Source organism: Phacochoerus africanus, chromosome 2 (assembly GCF_016906955.1).
Source record: "Phacochoerus africanus isolate WHEZ1 chromosome 2, ROS_Pafr_v1, whole genome shotgun sequence".
In the NCBI taxonomy this organism is placed as follows: domain Eukaryota; kingdom Metazoa; phylum Chordata; class Mammalia; order Artiodactyla; family Suidae; genus Phacochoerus; species Phacochoerus africanus.
In genome coordinates this window covers 198,469,473-198,491,179 of record NC_062545.1, presented here as the reverse complement: position 1 = coordinate 198,491,179, position 21,707 = coordinate 198,469,473, and the positions used below count along the sequence as shown (strand labels likewise).

At 38.3% G+C, this 21,707-nt stretch overlaps 1 protein-coding gene across 3 annotated transcripts in view; it reads right to left on the bottom strand.

The window, feature by feature from the left end:
* The window catches only part of PLAA (phospholipase A2 activating protein), a 44,105-nt gene that overhangs the window by 1,796 nt on the left and 20,602 nt on the right, over nucleotides 1–21,707 (bottom strand). The window contains exons 6-13 of one of the 3 annotated variants that reach the window (XM_047767545.1): nucleotides 21,355–21,490; nucleotides 18,455–18,624; nucleotides 13,557–13,714; nucleotides 12,024–12,243; nucleotides 10,172–10,243; nucleotides 7,117–7,185; nucleotides 3,641–3,742; nucleotides 146–310 (exon numbers count right to left, since the gene is read on the bottom strand). In XM_047767545.1, the coding sequence (XP_047623501.1) occupies nucleotides 146–310; nucleotides 3,641–3,742; nucleotides 7,117–7,185; nucleotides 10,172–10,243; nucleotides 12,024–12,243; nucleotides 13,557–13,714; nucleotides 18,455–18,624; nucleotides 21,355–21,490 (1,092 nt within the window). The remainder of the gene's footprint in view (nucleotides 1–145; nucleotides 311–3,640; nucleotides 3,743–7,116; nucleotides 7,186–10,171; nucleotides 10,244–12,023; nucleotides 12,244–13,556; nucleotides 13,715–18,454; nucleotides 18,625–21,354; nucleotides 21,491–21,707) is intronic. The other 2 variants (XM_047767547.1, XM_047767546.1) reach the window with 2 other exon arrangements.

Below are 21,707 nucleotides of genomic sequence, written 5' to 3'. Positions count from 1 at the left end.
GTGGATCCTTTTTGTTAAGTTGTTCACAATGTGTGTTTCAACTACCCATCTTAACTTCTAAATCTAGAAACACTAAGAAGTATGGATAGAAATAAAAAGATAAACTTTCTGTTTTCTAGTTACATTTTAAAGAGTGTTTTCATACCTTCAGGCCAGTTAACAGCTTTCCACAAAGTCTGCAGTTGCTGCACTGTAGGTTTTTCTGAAGAATTATTACATATTAGAGACAGTATCTTTTCAAGAAGTACCAAGTCTTCCTCAGTTAACTTCTTATCTTCAGATGCAGTTCCATTAAGTTCCTTCAGTTTACCTAGAAACCAAATCCAAACCTTCAATATTCCCTGACTGTAATTTTTTTTTGTCTTTTTGTTGTTGTTGTTGTTGTGTTGCTATTTCTTGGGCCGCTCCCGCGGCATATGGAGGTTCCCAGGCTAGGGGTTGAATCGGAGCTGTAGCCACCGGCCTACGCCAGAGCCACAGCAACGCAGGATCCGAGCCGTGTCTGCAACCTACACCACAGCTCACGGCAACGCCGGATCGTTAACCCATTGAGCAAGGGCAGGGACTGAACCCGCAACCTCATGGTTCCTAGTCGGATTCGTTAACCACTGCGCCACGACGGGAACTCCCCTGACTGTAATTTTAATAAGAGTATTCTATCACACAATAGGGGGAGTTAAGATTTTTCACAGCAGTTATCAAAGGCCATAAAATAAGGCCTGCGAGTATTTTTAAGCTGAGTTAAGTATAGAAAGAGGTTACTGTGATGATTTTTATTTACCTGTTATCTTCTAAGACCTTCAGGCTTTAAAGCTTTCTGCTTTGAGTAAGTTTTTTTGGTTTTGTTTTGAGTTTTCTTTTTGCTTTTTAGGGCCACACTCAGGCTAGGAGTAGACTTGTAACTGTAGCTGCCAGCCTACACCACAGCCACAGCAATGTCTGATCTGAGCAGCATCTGTGACCTACACCACAGCCTATGGCAATGCCGGATCCTTAACCCACTGAGCGAAGCCAGGGAACAAACCCACATCCTCATGGGGACTAGTAAGGTTCATTACTACTGAGCTACAACAGGAACTCCTGACTGTATGTTTTTAATCTGTGACCATGGACTCCACAGCTCACAGCAATACTGGATACTTAACCCACTATTCGAGGCCAGGGATTGAACCCGCATCTTCATGGATACCACTGGGGTTCATTACTGCTGAGCCATGATGGGAACTCCTGAATAAGTTTTTAAGTATATGTTTTTTATCATTTTGAATGGTTTTCAAAGCCATATTATATGCCATATATTAGTCAATCTCCTACTTTCTCAGTGATAAAATCTATAACAAATTTTAACCAACTTATGTCAGCTTCTATGATTGCCAATGAAACAGTCAAAAAGTTAAATGTATATTTATAATATTTACTTTATTGACTTAGTTCCATCTGCACACTTGACTTCATCACACTATTTTAAAAATGTATTTAGGGGAGTTCCCATTGTGGTTCAGCAGAAATGAACCTGACTAGCATCCATGAGGATGCAGTTTTGATCCATGGCCTTGTTCAGTGGGTTAAGGATCCAGTGTTGCCATGAGCTGTGATGTAGGTCGCATACACAGCTCAAATCTGGTGTTGCTGTGGCTGTGGCAGAGGCCCGAAGGTACAGCTCTGATTTGACCCCTAGCCTGGGAACCTCTATATGTCGCGGGTATGGCCCTAGAAAGACAAAAATTAAAAAAAAAAAATTAAAAAATATATTTAATGGCAATATTGTCTTTTCTAGCATATTCACATTTCATGAAAGTATTTCTTTCAAACTCTTCACATGCATCATCAATATCAGCATCTTTGTCATAATTAATGCTACTTTGAGTCACCTAACACTATTTCCTCAAAAATCTTTTTTTTTTCTTGTCTTTTTGCCATTTCTTGGGCTGCTCCCGTGGCATATGGAGGTTCCCAGGCTAGGGGTGGAATCAGAGCCATAGCCGCCAGCCTACGCCAGAGCCACAGCATTGTGGGATCCCAGCAGCGTCTGCAACCTACACCACAGCTCATGGTCACACCGGATCCTTAACCCACTGAGCAAGACCAGGGATCGAACCCGCAACCTCATGGTTCCTAGTCGGATTCATTAACCACTGAGCCATGACGGGAACCCCATTTCCTCCAAAATCTTTATCTCAAAGAATAAAAAAGCCCAAATTCTCATCATGAAAGTCTTTTTTTTTTTTTTTCGTCTTTTTGTCTTTTAGGGCCACACCTGCAGCATATGGAGATTCCCAGGATAGGGGTCCATCTGGAGCTACGGCTGCTGGCCACAGCCACGCCAGATTCAAGCCGCGTCTGCGACCTACACCACAGCTCATGGCAACACCGGATCCTTAACCCAGTGAGCAAGGCCAGGGATCATTACGCCCTGAGCAAAAATAGGAACTCCACAAAAGTTTTAAGAAGATAGAAACTTACAAATTTTTAAGCAATCATAACTACAAACGTGGGCCTATTTCACTATTCTTTGGCATTAAAATTGCTTAACACTAACAGAATATTAGAACAAAGTTTATTTAAGGAATGCAAAAAGCAAGAGACCTTTCTTATTTCCACAGGAGTTTTAAAATGTCAAGTTGTCTAAAAGTATGCACATACTTTTTATTGTTCAAAATCAAGCAATTAGGAAAACACCTAAGAGGAGTTTAGTTCTTTTGTGGCTCAGTGGGTTAAGGATCTGGCACTGTCACTGAGGGTTGCTGCTGTGGCATAGGTTTGTTCCCTGGTCTGGGAACTTTTTTTTTGTTAGGGCTGCACCTGCAGCATATGGAAATTGCCAGAGTAGGGATCAAATTGGAGCTGTAGCTGCTGGCCTACACCACAGCTCATGGCAATGCTGGATCCTTAACCCACTGAGTGAGGCCTGGGATTAAACCCACATCCTCATGGGTACTAGTCAGGTTCATAACCTGCTGAGCCACAACAGGAACTCCCTATCTGGGAACTTCTGCATGCCTTGGATGTAGGGGGGAAAAAAAAAAAAACCCAGAAAACACAGGAAAAAGAAAACACCTGAATCATCTTCATAAAGATAATATGAAGGATAATGACAACTCACACCCCACCCACAAAAAACAGTAACACCTCTGTCTTAAATGAATGTATGTTATCTCAGTTAACCCTCACCATAATCTCTGTGGCAAACAGAGCTAGTCCTAACCTTAGTCAAAAACAAACAAAACCCAGTCATTTTAAGAAAAAACAAACAGAAAAAGCAATCAAAGGCAACTCAGCTGTTTCATTTTTACAGACAAGATCTTTACTGTTTAAATGCTTTATTCTTTCATTATTTTTTTCCATTATCTTTTTTTTCCCTGAAAAAAAGCTTGGGGGATGGGATTTCTACTTTCTCCCTTAACTTTTTTCTCATTAATGTCATTGAAAAGCATTTACCTTATATTTGTATAAGGTTTATAAAGTATTAATGTCCATTGTTAGACTGTGATTTTTTAGTTTACTCAGTTGTGCCATACCGAAATACAAGTCTCTGTCTTGTAAGCACCTGGTTCCCAGCACATGCTTAAGAGAGAAACAGTCTTGAGAGCATTTCAAAGAGGGTGTGGACATATGAGAAAACTATTTAAAATACACTTACCTAATATTTGCGTTGGGTTTGCTTGGTCAAAAGTAACAGCCTCTTTTTTAGGGAAATAAATATTCACTGTTTTAGATGCAGCTGATTGGTAGGCACTGTTCCCTATTTACGGAATAGAAGATGAAAATCATTTGGAGTGGTCAAAAGTGAGATTTTTCTAACTGGACTTCTGTTTTCAAAATTACTGAGATATATAACTATTCAGTGTATGCAATAAAAATAACAGGCAACTCCAGAGGGGAAATAAATCTTTTAAGATTTTATATACATATTTGTTGATATAATAACTTTTGTTTTTAGAATAGAAGCTTAAACGTAAAACAAAGCCTTTCTATTTCATATTTTCTACTCTCATGTTTAACGATTCAATCTAAATTAAAAGTTTCCGGAGCTCCCGTCGTGGTGCAGCAGAAATGAATCTGACTAGGAACCATGAGGTTGCAGGTTTGATCCCTGGCCTTGCTGAGTGGGTTAAGGATCTGGCATTGCCACGAACTGTGGTGTAGGTCGCAGACATGGCTCGGATCCCTCGTTGCTGTGGCTCTGGCATAGGTTGGCAGCTGTAGCTGGGAACCTCCATATGCCGTGCATGCGTGCGGCCTTAAAAAAAGAAAAGACAAAAATAAATAAATAAATACATAAATTAAAAGTTTTCAAAAGATCAAAGGATAAAAAACAATTATGAGACTTTCCATTCCTTTATTCTCTAGGCATACTGATCTCTTTCTCCTCATTCCAAATGACATAGCAGGCACTGTCATTTTCTACATTATTTTCATTTATTTATTTATTTATTTTTTTGTCTTTTGTCTTTTTGTTGTTGTTGTTGCTATTTCTTGGGCCGCTCCCGCGGCATATGGAGGTTCCCAGGCTAGGGGTTGAATCGAAGCTGTAGCCACCGGCTTACGCCAGAGCCACAGCAACGCAGGATCCGAGCCGCGTCTGCAACCTACACCACAGCTCACGGCAACGCCGGATCGTTAACCCACTGAGCAAGGGCAGGGACCGAACTCGCAACCTCATGGTTCCTAGTCAGATTCGTTAACCACTGCGCCACGACGGGAACTCCGTTTTTCTACATTATTTTTATAAATGATCCCAAGTTTTAACCTCTTGAAGGGCAAGGGTCCTACTATATTATATGTATTTACTTCTTAAATCCCCATTTTAAGTAGCTGAAACTCAGTATCTGATCATGAGCAAAAAACTGCCACAAGATGAAAATTCAGCAATTTTAGTGAACAAAGCTACTTCAATTAAAGCATAATTTAAGTCTAATTTGTCTTTCATTTCATATCTTAATTTATACAAAATTTTTGTTCTGATGTAAAATTAATACATTTGACAAAAATATGAAAAAACATTTTAATCTTTTGATTATATTAGAAACAGAAAGGGGAAAGATAGATAAAAAATGAGGTAAGCACACAAAATTAATTCTAATTTGCTTACAAAGCATAAAATATTTATTGACATGATCAAAGACACTTTCTACACTCTTGGTTTTTAGACTCTAGTTGTGGTAAGGAGGTTGCACATCAAATATCATTTAAAGAACTAAGTATAATGAAAAGTTCTCTAAAGGAAAACTATAGGATACGTTGAATGCTTAAGAGAGAGTAGAGGATCTAGCAAGAGGCATATGTGAGTGTCCAGGAAAGTTTCACTGAGTTCATTTATAAGTACTATGCTGCAAAATTAGAAAAAAGAGGGAAAAAAAAAACAATTTATGGTCTAAATAATAAAGCAAAGGGTGCAAATATTACAAAAGAGAACAGCATGTACCAAACTCCTAAGACAGAAGACAGCATGGTATGCTCAAAACACTGATGCAGGTCAGCATGGCGGAAAAGAGGCAGAGAGCAATGTGATGGAAGGCAAGAAAAACCAGTCAATGGGAAGTTATTAAAGAGTTTTGATCAAGAGAGGGACATACAGGGTTTATGTATAAAGATAGCTGGCTGCAGTATAAACCACTGAGAGATCAATTCAGAGGCTATTATTTGATTAGTCTAGGTGATAGATGACAACAGCTTAGATAAGGTCCAGTACATAACCCAACTGTTAAAGATTTCAATTTCTGAAAAATGGGAGGAAGCACTGTTAACTTTAAGACTTTTATAACACAACATGTATAGCTAACATTACTAAGCATTTATTCTGTATAAAATGATTTATGTACATTTTATAATTTCAAACTCTCAACTCTAGTACAAATTGAGAAACAAAGACACAGAAACAGAATGACCTGTTCAAGGGAAAACACGTAACAAATAGTGGAACTGAGATTTGAATCTGAATCTGAGCATTCTCACTCAAGTCCTTAATATTAACTACTATGTTATAATGTTATACTTTAATACTATCAGCCAATATTCCTTTTTTTTTTTTTTTTTTTTATCTTTTTAGGGCTGCACCCACAGCATATGGAAGTTCCTAGGCTAAGGGTCAAATTGTCAAATTGGAGCTACACCTGCTGGCCTATGCCACAGCCACAGCAACATGGGATCTGAGCCTCATTTGAAACCTACACCGCAGCTCATGGCAACACTAGATCCCCGATCAGTGAGCAAGGCCAGGGATAGAACCTGCAATCTCATGGATACTAGTCAGATCTGTTCCTGCTGAGCCACGACAGGAACTTTGCCAATGTTACTTCTGCAATGAAAAAATAGCTTACAAAATCATATACCAAGTTAGTTCTCAAGTAGAGTGGTAGGTTTATGAATATTTATTTCATTATGCTCAATAACATATGCCACACATATTCTCTTGTATATAATAACAAGTAGGGAAATATATATGCCAAGAAACCTGTCAGGCTTGCAAGAGGTAAACCACAAATTCATTTCTGTGTTTTTACTGGCAGCCAATATAGAGGAAAAAAGCATGCGAGTATATATTCAATAATGATGAACAAGTAAGATGTGTCAAAGTCCAGGCTAAGTATTAAAAGTTAAAAAAAAAAATTAGTTGCTCAGGAGAAAGCCTTTAAATATTCCAGGCCTAAATCATAAAAGCAAATTTTCTTCTGAGTCCTTTTAAAGAGAACAATGTGTGACGTAGTGAACAGGGGTACTCTAAACACATTAAGAAAGAAGAAAGGGGGAGAGACTGGAATGAACTCAGATTTTGTAAGGATAGTGAGGAAGCCAGCCTTAACACAGTAGAACAGCAGTTTTCAATCCTGGCTGCACAAGAGAAAAAATCATAAAACTGCCCTTACTAATGGGCAACATCAGGTCAAGTGAGCATCACTGGGGATCAGGTTAAAAATGCCTTGTTTTAGTTCACCAAACAGTAATGGCACAATTCTGAGAATACACTAAAAGCCAGATCAAAAAGTTTGGTCTTGATTTACCATATAAGAAGTTTTCCAGCAAGATAAAGATACCAATTTCCTTAAACTTCCATTTCATAAATGTTCTAATAAGTTTTTAAAATCCAAAAGAAAAAAGAGAGAAAAGGAAAAGTACCTGTAAATGGATCAACTCCAGTCATCATAGTTCCCATATTTGCAGATCCTGGCATATACCGGCCACCACCTAAAAAGCAATAATATTCCTAGTAAGCACAGATAATGGCAAACTATAACACAGAATGACTTATTTTCATTATTAATCACACCTCAGAATGGTATCTTAATAAAAGGGCTGTAAATTTAATACAGAAAAATGCTTAGAACAGTATCTAGCATTTTAGTTAGATCTCCATAAATGTAAGCCAGAAAAATCATTCTCAAGTTATGAAATAAACATCACATGCCTTATACACTATAAGTATGGAAATTTAATGAATGACCAAAGCATTAACAGCCTGGAGAGGAAGTCAAGGTTTTCATAATGAAATGTGAACACTACTCTATTGAAAAACAGAGGTAGAATTAGCTGATATATAAGACAAACAAAAGAAACTAGGTTAAGAGTTAAGGATGCTATCATAATAGCCCAGTTTCACATTTGAGAATACTTGTAGTTGCTTTACTGAAAATAGAAAGACAGAAAAAGGAAAAACAAGTGCAGAGAGATAATCAGCAGGATTTGGAGATGTTCAGAGACCTGGATCAGCCTTTGTGGGAAAAAGAAAGATGAGCTATTCTAGCCCCTGAGTTTAATATCCAGGAGTTGACAGAAACAGTGTAACACATACAGAAAAAGCAAATAAAACTAAAAACAGAACTGCAGATATGAACAGGATTCATTAAAGAAGAAAACAGAATAGGTAGATTTCCTGTTTTTACTATATGCTGGTTAGAATGCTAAGCATCCTATATACATAAATTTATTTAAACACTGATTAGACACAGTTATTATGCACAGTATTTTAGAAGAAGGCTGAATAATTTGCCCAAGGCATTATGAGGCAGAATGCAGTCCTACACTGTTCCAAATGTGGTTTGCTGACCAACTGAATCAGTTACTGTTTCAATATGCAGATTCCCAGGGCCCGCCCATAACAGCCTGCTGGCTTTCCAAATTAGTTTCACTACAGAAACCAAGAGGGAGCTTTTAAAACTACCTTAACAGTAAACCACATTTAGTCAGAATTGCTGAGTAAAAGAGATCAGACTGTGAATGTTTTTAACTTCTTCACTAATTTAGTGTACCAGAATCTCTGTGGGTGGGACCTTGCAATAAGTTAACTTAAACAAGCATCCCAGATGATTCTAATTGACATTAAAAGTTTGAGAACCTGGAGTTCTGGTCATGGCACTGTGGAAACAAATCCCACTAGGAACCATGAGGTTGCAGGTTCGACCCCTGGCCTCGCTCAGTGGGTTAAGGATCCGGCGTTGCTGTGAGCTGTGGTGTAGGTCGGCAGCTACAGCTCTGATTACACCCCTAGCCTAGGAATCTCCATATGCTGCAAGTGCAGCCCTAAAAAAAAAAAAAAAAAATTTGAGAACCACATAAATAAGAAAAAAGAATTAAGATTGACCTCAAGTTGGAAGCAAGATAGGACTCTGTGCTATCAGTAAAACTGCAGAAACAACATTAACAACAATAATAGCTAAATATACTGAGGGCTTAAATATTTCCAGGCATTTTGCTAAATACTTTAAATGTACTATACCATTTGATTTTTATAGTATCTCAATATGGCAGATGTTGTTATCTATCTTATAATAGTATGGTTCGGTTAACCTACTAATTCCATAATTCTTTTAAGACTTTCAGAATGCTATCTTGCATATTTCTATATTCACTGCTTCTTCTGAGTTACTGACACTGCAACAGTGAGACATGCTCCAGTTAGGTGGCCCCAGGAGTTCTCTTGATTTTGTTGGTACTGTTTGAAGCTTGGTATATTCTTTCTGTTCCAAAAAAAAGCTGCTAATGAGATTTAGGAACTCTGTTGTTCTAAGTTTCAGGGAATCACTATGCCTGAATATTCTGAGAGAAAGTCAACATCTTATCTATTATTCAGATCTTTACTACCTTTTCAATGTCACAAAAGACTTCCTCAATGGCCAACATGCTATCACAACACTTAGCTTGGTAGCTGGTTTCTGGGTATACTGGTTATCAATGCACAGGGTACAGCTATTTGCATCCGGGCCACCAATGCATTCTCAGAAGGGACGCTCACTGAGAGCAAGTCACACTTCATGATACTGACCCAAGTTTGAGTGTTGGTCCAATTGATGGTTTAGTACAGTATCACTTTTAGAGCTCACAGTACCAAGTCTGGAAGGCCGAAAGATACCATAAATGCTATGAATCTCTTCCCAACTTTGGTATATTGTCCAGGAACTCTGGCTGAAGATCCAACAACAGCATCATAAGAAATATTAAATGCTATTCTGAAAACAAAGATTTCTTCAGCTGTATTAAGGTCCAATTTTTTTCCAGTAGTGTTGATGCTAAGGCATGCATACCTTGGTAAATAAAGTCACTTTGAAGAGACACACCAACACTTCCAGGGCTTCATGAAGGCCATTAATAACTTAGATTAGGAAGACTAATCCTGGGTAGCTGGGTGGACTGTCTCCTTCCATGCTAAAGGCAAAATATGCCTGGGCAAACTTCTTGACTGCACTGCTCCATCCAATATCAGGGGACTCACATGGCTCCTTCTCTGCTCATGATCAGTAGATCTCGCCAGTGATAGCACTCATGCTGTGTCTCGGTTGGTGGATTCCCCTATTATCTAATTTCACAGATAAAAAAAATAGGCTCAGACAGGTTAAGTAACTTGCCAACTTCTTACAGCAAGTAAGTGGTAGAGCCAGATTCTGAATCAAGGTCTATCTGACTCTAAAATCTATGTTCTTAATGACTCTGCTCTCCTTTCAGGAAGGAATCACTGGAGAAAATGATGAATTTTAATAAATATGCTATTTAAAAAGTCATGAAGAAAGCTATAAAAGTACTCGAGGAAAAAGAAAAAATTAGAAGTTAAGGAGATCCATCAAAATTGGAAATATAAAGGGAATTATCAGTTATTGGATTCTTCAAAAAACAAAGTCATATAATGTAAAATGCTATAAATTTAGTGAAGAAAGACGTATTGATCAAAACTGCTTCCCACCTGTAAAAGGATCTGCTACAGGGAGTGTGTTAGAAGATCCTGATGAAGAGCCTGGAACATATCGACCACCACCTGTGCATGCAAACAAAGGAAATTTGGAGTACGCCCACGTAGAGAATTTCATAAATGGCACAATACTTACATTAGAATTAATGTGTGGAGAAATATAGAAGAACATGGCTGCTACATGACAGAATAAAAGGAAATACAGTCAGAAGTCTTACAGTTGGAAAGACTACTGAGAAACTAAAATTTCAGTGATTCTTCATGTTTTGCTTTTGTTAACACTAATACTTCGTTATATCCTAGCTTCTGCATTTAAATATTAAAATAACTAGGAATTCAAATACAAAAAGATAAATTGTAGTTGGTCTCTGACCTAAATAATATACACATAAAATCAGTTCTTGTTCCTATCCAAATTCACTAGAACTCCTGCTGTTGCTGTTGCTATGAAAACCACAGGCATCAAATGTTAATATTTTAGAGAACCCCTGGGTTCATTTAATTCATGTGTCAAATAGTGCATTCAGTGCTGAGATCCAGCAGGGAACAAGATTGCTTGTATCCACTGAAGCTTACAACTTACTGGAGAAGAAAATTACAAAGGGTTTGAGTGCTACAAAGGAAACAGATTTGCATTTATATGTTTACAAATGTGTGGTGTGTGTAAGTAGATTTTGTTAGTATCTCTAGAGGAATAATTAGAGACATCTACCAAAAAATATATCTAAGGATACTGATTTCAGAAGAGCCAAATTGTTGTCTATTTCCAGATGGAGCCAGTTGCTTTAATGTGTCCTCTACCCCACAAAACAGTTTACATGATACTGTAATCATGTGTTCACTCTTTTGTATTACAGTCTGATTCCAACCAACTGAAATATCCAGGTAATAAATAGTTTTTTTCCCTCTTTTTCTATCAAGTGTTTCTGTTGGGAGAGTTCTATCATTTATAGTTCAGTAATGAGTCAGTCTGATAATTCTGTTTAAGTCAACATGCAGGTGAGATTAGCTATTATATAAATGGGCAGTGAAAGAAGAGGAGATAATTTAAGAGTATGAAGCATCTGCTAGGGAAAAAGAAGGAAAAAAAAACAAAAAAAAAACCCTGAGATACGAAGAGGATATGGGATCCTTGTAAAACAAGGAAGAACAGATGTTATCAGAAATGATGATGAGACTATATTTAACAATTAAGTGCCAATTTCAAATTTTATTTAGAGCTGGCCCCATTCCCAGAAAGGAGGGAGCATTTTGTTCCCTCCTGTACTATGGCCTCAGTTCCCAGGATTCAGAACTCAGGCTAATTATAATCCATTTCCTAGGATCCAGGACTCAAGACTAATGCCACTGGTTATACAATCTGTGGATTGGTATGAGAATCTAGTCCCACCTTTTAGATACTATATGTTAGAAACTTAAATGAATATGTGGAACACAAATCATATGTACAGGAAAACTCTCCATAGTTCAGCCCTAGATTTGATGCATAACTAATCATTTCAGCCTCATGTGAAAACAGAATTTCTATTTGCTAAATTTCACCAAAATATATATTTTTAAAAGGAGCAAAAACAATATCAATTGCCCAAATTAGTTTATTATGTGAACAGTGTGGCTGTATTTTTGAAAGACAATTTATAATTGTTTCTATACATACAGAATTACTATGTAATTTGAGGCTTAGAATTATAAAGCTGATGCAAAAACCTGCTGTAGATCTTGGTTTTTATTTAAACAGCTAATCAAAATGGGTGATTAAACACATCAAAAACAAAAACAAAAACAAAAAAAAACAAGGATAATCAACTGACACTGATGGAAGTACTAAATACAAAGCCTAACTTACCTGTAAACGGGTCTGAAAAACTGGTGTTTCCAAGTCCCAACATCTGACCTTGAGTGTTATCAATAATAAATTTAGCCACCTGATCCAAAAACATAGGATTCAAATCATTCTTCTGCAAGAAGTTGTATGCAGTTAACCAAGGATCATCACTGATGTTATATGGCAGTTTATATGATGGTCCACCTTCATTGACATCAATTGAGAAAACATAATCGAATTCCTTTAATAGCAACATAAAAAGGCAATAAATGATTACTATCTACTCATATATATTAATGACAGATTTATTTTAATAATTATCATACTAAACTTTCTCTACAGCTCAATGTTAAAATCTCCTGCTTGGCAAATAATGATTAATAGCAACCATGCACTGTAAGAACAGTATGTTCACTGGGAATGGAGGGAGGGGATGGGTTATGACTGCATATTAATTCTAAGGCCCAAAGGACAGTTTCCTTGGTTGATCTCAAGGCCAAAAGTATGAGTTGGTACCGTGCCCCACTTGTGAAAACATGCTGGCAATATAAGCATAGCTGTGCAAGGTTCTTCTTGTCCTGTGAAGTTAAATACAGCTAAGCATGAAGCATTAAATGAAAGATGGCCCTGAAGCTCCTACTTGAAAATGGCTGGGAGTAGCTTATGTATGTAACTACTAAAAGACATATAATGGCTAATCTATCACAAATGCAGCTCTTCTTACATGAAGAGTGATTTTTAAAAAATCTTTTCAGGAGTTCCCGTCGTGGCTCATTGGTTAACGAATCCGACTAGGAACCATGAAGTTATGGGTTCGATCCCTGGCCTTGCTCAGTGGGTTAAGGAACCGGCGTTGCTGTGAGCTGTGATGTAGGTCGGCAGATATGGCTCAGATCCTGGGTTGCTGTGGCTCTGGTGTAGGCCAGTGGCTACAACTCCGATTAGACCCCTAGCCTGGGAACCTCCATGTGCCACAGGAGCAGCCCAAGAAATGGCAAAAAGACAAAAAAAAAAAATTTTTTTTCAAGACAGAGAGAATCTCCCCATAGAAATGCTTTTTTTGGTTTGTTTTTGGCTGTGTGTCTGGCATGTAGAAGTTCCTGGGTTAGGGATGGAAACTGAGCCACAGCAGTGACAATGCTGAATCTTTAACAGCTAGGCCAGCAGGGAACACAGAAATATATAATACATAGTCTTTTGTCTTTCCTAGGGCCGCACATGGAGGTTCCTAGGACAGGGTCGAATCGGAGCTGTAACCACTGGCCTACACCAGAACCACAGCAATGCCAGATCTGAGCTGCATCTGTGACCTACACCACAGCTTACGGCAACGCTGGATCCCTAACCCAATGAGCGAGGCCAGGGATCAAACCCACAACCTCATCGTTCCTAGTCGGATTCATTAACCACTGAGCCATGACGGGAACTCCAAGAAACACATTTTTAAGTGTCAAAACACCAAATAAAATTTTATTAGCATGTGGAAAGGGAAACAAAAACCTTTAATTTGTCTAATGCTTTAAGGTAATAGTAATTAGAAAGAAGTTGACATACTTTCCCTTCATATAAAACTTTTCCAGATGTTTGCTGATTAGCACCAGATGAGCCAACAACATCACCAATTTTTATCCACCTTCTTTCACTAACACTCCACTGATAGGCTTCGACTTTCTCCCCATCTCTGATGAGACGAGTCTGTCCTTCTCTGGTACCTTAAAATAAAAATTTTAAGAATCAAAGGGAGAATGGCAGAATAAAATTCAAAAACATCTAGATAGAAAAGTTTTAACATTAAAATTTCTACATGAAATAGAATATGTATTTTGGTTTAAAAGGACATTTCATTAAACAAAATTTTAAAAATGTAATTCTACTGGACAGTGGCCAAAAAGAAAATGATGGCTTTAAAAAAAAAACTTCTATGGTTAAAAAAATGTGATTCTACTAGAAAGTAGCTGACCAGGAATATAAAACAACTTTTATTAATGAATATCTTCTGACAGTACTTGAATTTCAGTGGCTGAGTCTCCATTCTTCTAGCTCCTTAGGCCAAGAAGAGTAATTAGAGTATGATTCATCTCTCTCAACCCTAACCCTTCAGCAAGTTCTATCAGCTCTATTTTTAAAACATAGCTAGAACATTACTACCACTTCTCACTGTCTCTACTGCAGCTACACAACAGGACAAGCCACCATTATTTCTCAGGTGGACTGATTCCATGGCCTCCTACTATAGGCCTTAGAGCTGCCTAGAGTCTATATTCAACGCAACCACGGAAATTCTTTGGAAAGTTTAAGGTGCTTTTAACACACCTCTGTAGGGAGACCCTACAATGACTTCCCATCTCACTCTCAGTTAGTTTAGTTCCTTACAGTGGTGTACAAGGCCAAATATAATCTGTTCCTACTATCTTCTCTGACCAAATTTTCCCCTATTCCTCCCATCACTCCATCACAACACTTCAATCAGAATCTTTACATTGGCCTATGGACACTACCCACACAGATGCTTGCAAGATTTGGTCCCTTGCTTCCTTAAGGACTTTACCTGAAAGTCACATTCTCAAAGCAAGGCCTTCAGTGGCAGAGACAGGCAGTTCTCTAGAAATTCATGATCTTATTCCAATGGGTAGAACTGTAGCTGTCTAGTCAAGGACTATACCTTATTCCTCCTGCAGTGCCTAGATTACACACTGAGTATTGATCAGTGGAATCTGGGTGGGTGTGATATTTGCCAGTTCTAGGCCTAGTTCATCGTCTTCTACCCTCTTCTCTTACGCTGTCTGATGGTGGAATGTTTACACCCAAGAGAACCCTGGAAGGTTGTGTTGAAGATGGTGGTTTAAGCTTGGGTTCCTGAATGACCAAGAGAGCAAAATTTTTATACAAACATGCCCCAGCATACCCTGCCATCAACTGAACTTTAATTCTGCAACAAATAAAAGTTCTCCTGTGTTAAGCCACTGAGATCTTAGGATTTATCTGTTACAACAACTAGCGCTATCTTAAGTATTACACTTTCCTGACCAATGAATTTAAAATTTTAGAACCCAACTCCTGCTTTACCTGACATATTTGTATATTTACTAATTAACTTTTAAAATATCTGTCTCCTCCTGTAGAACATAAATTTATGACAACAAGATTTCTTTTGTTACCTCTATATTCCCCAGAACTTAGAACAATGCCTGGTATACAGCAGACACTTAGTAAATATTTATTGAACTTGTATATAAAGACAAAAAGACTACATTTTTGCAGAGAATTTTAAGAATATTAAAAATAAGATATTTATTGAACACAACAGTGGTGTTCAAACTTGCGTTTTCAAGATCTCTTTATAATCATAAAAGAGTCATTATTCAGAAGCCCAAAGAGCTTTTTTTATTTTTTTATTTTTATTTTTTTTTGTCTATTTGTTATTTCTTGGGCCGCTCCCACGGCATATGGAGGTTCCCAGGCTAGGGGTCTAATCGGAGCTGTAGCCACCGGCCTACACCAGAGCCACAGCCACGCGGGATCCGAGCCGCGTCTGCAACCTACACCACAGCTCACGGCAACGCCGGATCGTTAACCCACTGAGCAAGGCCAGGGACCGAACCCGCAACCTCATGGTTCCTAGTCGGATTCGTTAACCACTGCGCCACGACGGGAACTCCAAGAGCTTTTTTTAATGTGGGTTATATCAGTTGACTTTGTTGAATTTGAAATTAAAAATGAGAAGAATAAAATGTACCTACTTCATGGAAAATAGTACATGTTGAATAAATAATATTTTAGTGAAAAATAAGTAGAGTTTTAGATATTTAGTAAGAAAACTAGCATTGTTTTAGGCTTTTGTAAATCTTATTACTATCTCTCTCAACAGAAGACAGCTGGATTATCATACCTGCCCCTGCACTTAATCATCTACAATCTGTTCTCTGGTTTTGGTGGTTTAAAGAAAATCCAGCATCATATGTATAATACAGTTGAAAATGAGAGGACTAATTTAACAGCCTTTTTGGAAAAAATGTGAATATTCTACAAGTAGTAGATCCTAAAGATTACAAATTTAGAATCTGAAACCATATTAATGAATTTTTTATGCTCTATTATAATAAAATCCGCTGGCCTATCTTATACATGTCTTATATATGTATGATTTTGTAAGACCACGAACTGGTCATTTGGAAAATACTGATTCACTGAACTATGCAGATCCTCCTACGTTTACACATTTTATTATTCAGCATCAAAAAATTGCATCTTCGGAGTTCCCGTCGTGGCACAGTGGAAACAAATCTGACTAGGAACCATGAGATTGCAGGTTCAATCCCTGGCCTAGCTCGGTGGGCTAAGGATCCAGTGTTGCCGTGAGCTGTGGTGTAGATCACAGATGCGGCTCGGATTCCATATTGCTGTGGCTGTGGTGTGGGCTGGCAGCTAAAGCTCTGATTAGACCCCGAGCCTGGGAACCTCTATGTGCTCTGGGTTCGGCCCTAAAAAGACGAAAAAAAAAAAAAAATTCATTTGTTAATATTACCACTGATGTCACAAGTTTTCTAAAATTTTGATTTTCAGTTGGAAGTTTGAATTTTATCTTTGGCTACAAATACCATCACTTGTTTTCCTTAAAGTGACATGTTTACTTTGTTCATTTTCCAAAAAATGTCTGCCAAACAGCTAAGCCTGAATAATCATAGTCATTCTTTGAAATAAAAATGGCGTTCCATGAAAATAGTGATAGTTCTAGTTCAGTCTTCAGTCTTCTCAAATGACTGCAGAAATACTTATCCCTGAAATAAGTATACCATGGTACTTTGGTATACTTTACACTTTGAGATCCAGAGTATTAAAAAAGACAGGTATCAAAGGGACAAACTGTACTAAAATTAAATTTTAATGCTTCATCATGGACATTCTTTTTTTTTTTTTTTTTTTTTGAGGCTGAAGCTGTGGCATATGGAAGTTCCCAGGCTAGGGGTTGAACTGCAGCCGTAGCCACAGGCCTACACCACAGCCACAGCAAAGTGGGTTTCCAGCCATGTCTGCAACCTACACCACAGCTCACAGCAACACCGGATCCTTAACCCACTGAGCGAGGCCAGAGATGGAACCAGCATCCTCATAGAACCTTGTCAGCTTTGTTAACACCTGAGCTACAAGGGGAATGCCCATCAAGGACATTCTTAAGGGCAGATGTCTTTTTTTTTATTTTTTAAACAACAACCACGTGCCAGTGAAGAACACAATGACTACCTGAACAGTCTGATGTCACTGCTTTGATCTGTGTACTAAGGAGCCAGCAGTTTTACCCACCACTGCTTTTATACCATAAATGTAAACATTAACATAGTATAAAAGTCAAATACCACCTTAGCGTCACAGTTTTGACCATATGGATATCCTGAAAGGATCTCAGAATCCCCAGGGGTCAATGGACCAGTAACATAGGGAATCACAGATATAACCAAAACAAGATTTCTTTTGAGACAAAATCCTATGATTTTTTTTTGTCTTTTTGCTATTTCTTTGGGCCACTCCCGCGGCATATGGAGGTTCCCAGGCTAGGGGTCCAATCGGAGCTGTAGCCATTGGCCTACGCCAGAGCCACAGCAACACGGGATCCGAGCCGTGTCTGCAACCTACACCACAGCTCACGGCAACGCTGGATGGTTAACCCACTGAGCAAGGGCAGGGACCGAACCCGCAACCTCATGGTTCCTAGTCGGACTAGTTAACCACTGCGCCACGACGGGAACTCCAAAATCCTATGATTTTAAACTCAAAGATCCCCAACTCATTAAGCAGGCACTGCAGTATTTAAACTCATTTTTAATCTATACAGTCTCTCTCAGAGAATCCAATCAACCAAAAGGTATTAAATGAGTGACTTTTGAATACTTACTATATATGAGCTAAATTATTAAGAGATTTATTTAAAAAAAAAAAGATCCTTGTTCATGGGAAACAGCTCAAAGTCTTTAAAATTGTGAGACAGAGGCAAGAAGAACTTGGTTTCTCACTGTGATTATGCGTAATAATAAAAATTCTCAGAGTTCCTGTCATGGCTCATTGGTTAATCAATCCAACTAGGAACGATGAGGTTGTGGGTTCGATCCCTGGCCTCGCTCAGTGGGTTAAGGATCCGGTGTTGCCATGAGGTGTGGTGTAGATTGCAGATTCAGCTTGGATCCCATGTTGCTGTGGCTCTGGTGTAGGCCAACGGCTATAACTCTGATTAGACCCCTAGCCTGGAACCTCCATATGCCACAGGCACGGCCCAAGAGACACACACACACACACACACACACACACACACACACACACAATCTCAAAAATCAGTATCTGGCAATGAGAATAATGCTAAATGACTTAACGAAGCAAGCTTCCCCCCCCCCATCACTCTAATTACTCCAAAAGGAAAGCATGGTAGCATTTTTTACTTCTAGATACACTGAAATATTTACCCGGTTCATTCAGATGCTCCCTTCCAGGAAGCTGTTCAGCATTAATGTCCCCTAAGTCACCAGTTTTGGAATCAATGGTTGCCTGAGAGAGTTCTCTTTCAAAAGCCTTGATTTCCTCAGCATTTGCTGTCCGATCCTCTGATTCAGTAAACACTCTAATAATACCATCACTGTAAGGAAACACAAACTGATTTTAAGTTATTGCCACAGTGTAGTAACATCATCACACTTGAATGATCCAGGGCAAAAATAATCTGTATTTGTGAATATGAGAAATGTTACTATGCATTTCTTGCTGAGTATAGAACTACGCTGATTTCAGCACATACTATGCTCTTACTTTCTAAAAGAGTGGAAAAAGACTAAGGAAAAGGTCTCTGGTAAAGAATATATATATTCTATACCTATACATATACATATATATATATAACACACACATATATTTAACATAGTTTTCAATTCCAAATTAACTAGTTACCATCATAAAAACCTACAGGTTTAGCATATACTTTTAAAGTCATTACTACCTAAGTATTATCGTATAAAGAAGGGTAGTGAACTATCTAATTTATAAAGGGGAGTTTCTGTTGTGGCTCAGCAGTAACAAACCCGAATAGCATCCATGAAGATGTAGGTCTGATCCCTGGCCTCACTCAGTGGGTTAAGGATCCGGCCTTGCCATAAACTGTGGTATAGGTCACAGACATGGCTTGGATCTGGTATGGCTGTGGCTGTGGCACAGGCCAGGAGCTGAAGCTCTGATTCGACCCCTAGCCTGGTAAGTTTCATACGCTGCAGGTGTGGCCATAAAAAGCAAAAAAAAAAAAAATTATAAAGGGCTCAAATACCCAACATAGGCTTAGAAAATTGTAGATGCTCAAAATCCATTCATTAGAAAAATAGGCCTATCTTTACTATGCCATTAACTAGCAATGTAACCCCAATCAAGGAAAAAAAAAAAAAAGTAAGCTTCACTTTCCAACCTCTCTTCTCAGAAAAATGACTTCTATGATTTCCATAATTTCTTTTTACTAAATTTCGGGTTAGGGGAGGCAAATTAGTCCCTTTCAACTGTACTAATTCCATTCAACTTTACAGAAATCTTTCTTACTTAACTTTCCATTAATAGCTGTTTTACCCTTTCAATTCATTTATTCTTCTTTAAACAAACTTAGGGCGAAAATAACTAAATCAACTAACTGACCCCTAGCTCAGCCCAGAAGTAAAAGACATTCTCTTCTTTAGACTCTGTATCCCTTATGGCTGTTGCCCTCTATTTCCTCTTGCCTCGATGTCAGAGTAGTCTATAATCCTTTCCTTTACCTGTTTCTTCTTTATCTGTCTCCTCTCATTTACCTTTTTCTATCATTTTCTATGAAAATGAGATGTCAAAAAAGTCACTAATAACATCTTTCAAAGCAAATCCAAAAGCTTTCCTAATGAAAATTCCTTAACCCCTCATGCATTTTCTGACACTAATCACAATCTCCCTCCAAAATCTTTTTCCATCTCTGAATTTCAACATCTGGATTACTTTTTCTGTTTGCCTACTGGTTTCTCTTTCTCTATGCACATTGTATCACAAGTTCAGTCTTCAGTTTTCTGTTCCTTCCCCCCATGTTTCTTTCCTCAGAGAAAATGTCTTGTCGCTAGACTCTGGGAGTTTTGTCCCAGTCTTCCGTCTCAGTTGTTACACTAGCCTCTGGTCCAACTGCCCATGACCCACTGGCCCAGGAAGTCAGTGTAGCTTAACACCACAGGGACTCCAGGAAGTCATTATCTTCTGCATCAAACCAATTCTCCCACTTCTCCATTTTTATTAATGTGGACTTCTAATTATCAAAGTTTGAAGTTATCCTTCTTTCATCCCCTTTCTGACCACTTTCCCTCCGCATTAGCTCATTTTTTGGTTTCCTATCCATTAGTACTTCAGGGCCAGTATTTCCTAACTTTACACCTTATTACTAAAGTAGCTTACTAATTTGCTTCCCTTTCCACTGTCACCACTAGTTAAATCTAACCTACATACTTAATATTCACAAGTTCTGCTTTAATCATATCATTTCCTGCTTAAGAGCTTCAACCCTATAATCCCAAACATTAAATCTAAAAAATGCCTGGCATTCCAGATTCCACATAATTAAGCCCCACCTTACCACTAGTATCCATTGTTCCTCAGCATTGGTCCTCTACCATTTTCCTTTGTCTCCCATACACATCACTCTTGGTCCCGTGCCACCACTTTACTTGTGCCTGTACCTGTCCTTTTGACAAAAATGCTTATTGCTGTATTGAGTTGTTAACTTTCAAAACCCAGTTCAATTTTCTTCTTCTCTGGCAAGTTTTCCCACACCAATCCCTATCTTCCCTAATTTATTTTGCATTCAGTGTTTCAACTGCACAACCTGTAGTTCAATACTATTGTAATATATTATATATCATTAGTGTGAAAGCTGTATACCTTCTATTATTGTTTGGTAATAGAAATGTGCTTGTGGTCTTCCCAATTCACCTGAAATTCCCAAACTCTCATCTCTTTGCACTCTTTTTTTTTTTGTCTTTTTGCCTTTTCTAGGGCCACTCCTGCAGCATACGGAGGTTCCCAGGGTAGGGGTCTAATCGGAGTTGTAGCCACTGGAGCTGTAGCCGCCGGCCTACGCCAGACCCACAGCAACGCAGGATCAGAGCCACGTCTGCAACCTACACCACAGCTCACAGCAACACTGGATCCTTAGCCCACCGAGCGAGGTCAGGGATTGAACCCGCAACCTCCTGGTTCCTAGTTGGATTCGTTAACCACTGTGCCACAAAGGGAATTCCATCATCTCTGTGCACTCTTAACACCTACCAACAGCCTAGACATATATTATTGATTAACTGACTAGAATATAAATAAATACCTCGCACCAACCACAATGTCACCATTGTTTAGCACACAGCAACACCATATAGACTGAGCTGGAAGTCGGATTGTTTGAGCACATTCCCCATGCTTCCAGATTCTCAGTGATCTGTCTTCTCCTGTTGTCACAAAATCTAAAATTTAAGAATACAGGAAAAATTAGTTTGAATAAATGAAATTAGGCACATTTTTATACACTATCTTACTAAATAGGCATGCTGATTTTTTAAACCCCAAAATATTAAAAGATTACAATATAAAATTTTACGTCATTGTCACATGCCATATACAACTTCAAAAATCACATTTTTATATATTTCACATTTTACACACTATACTTTACACCAATAA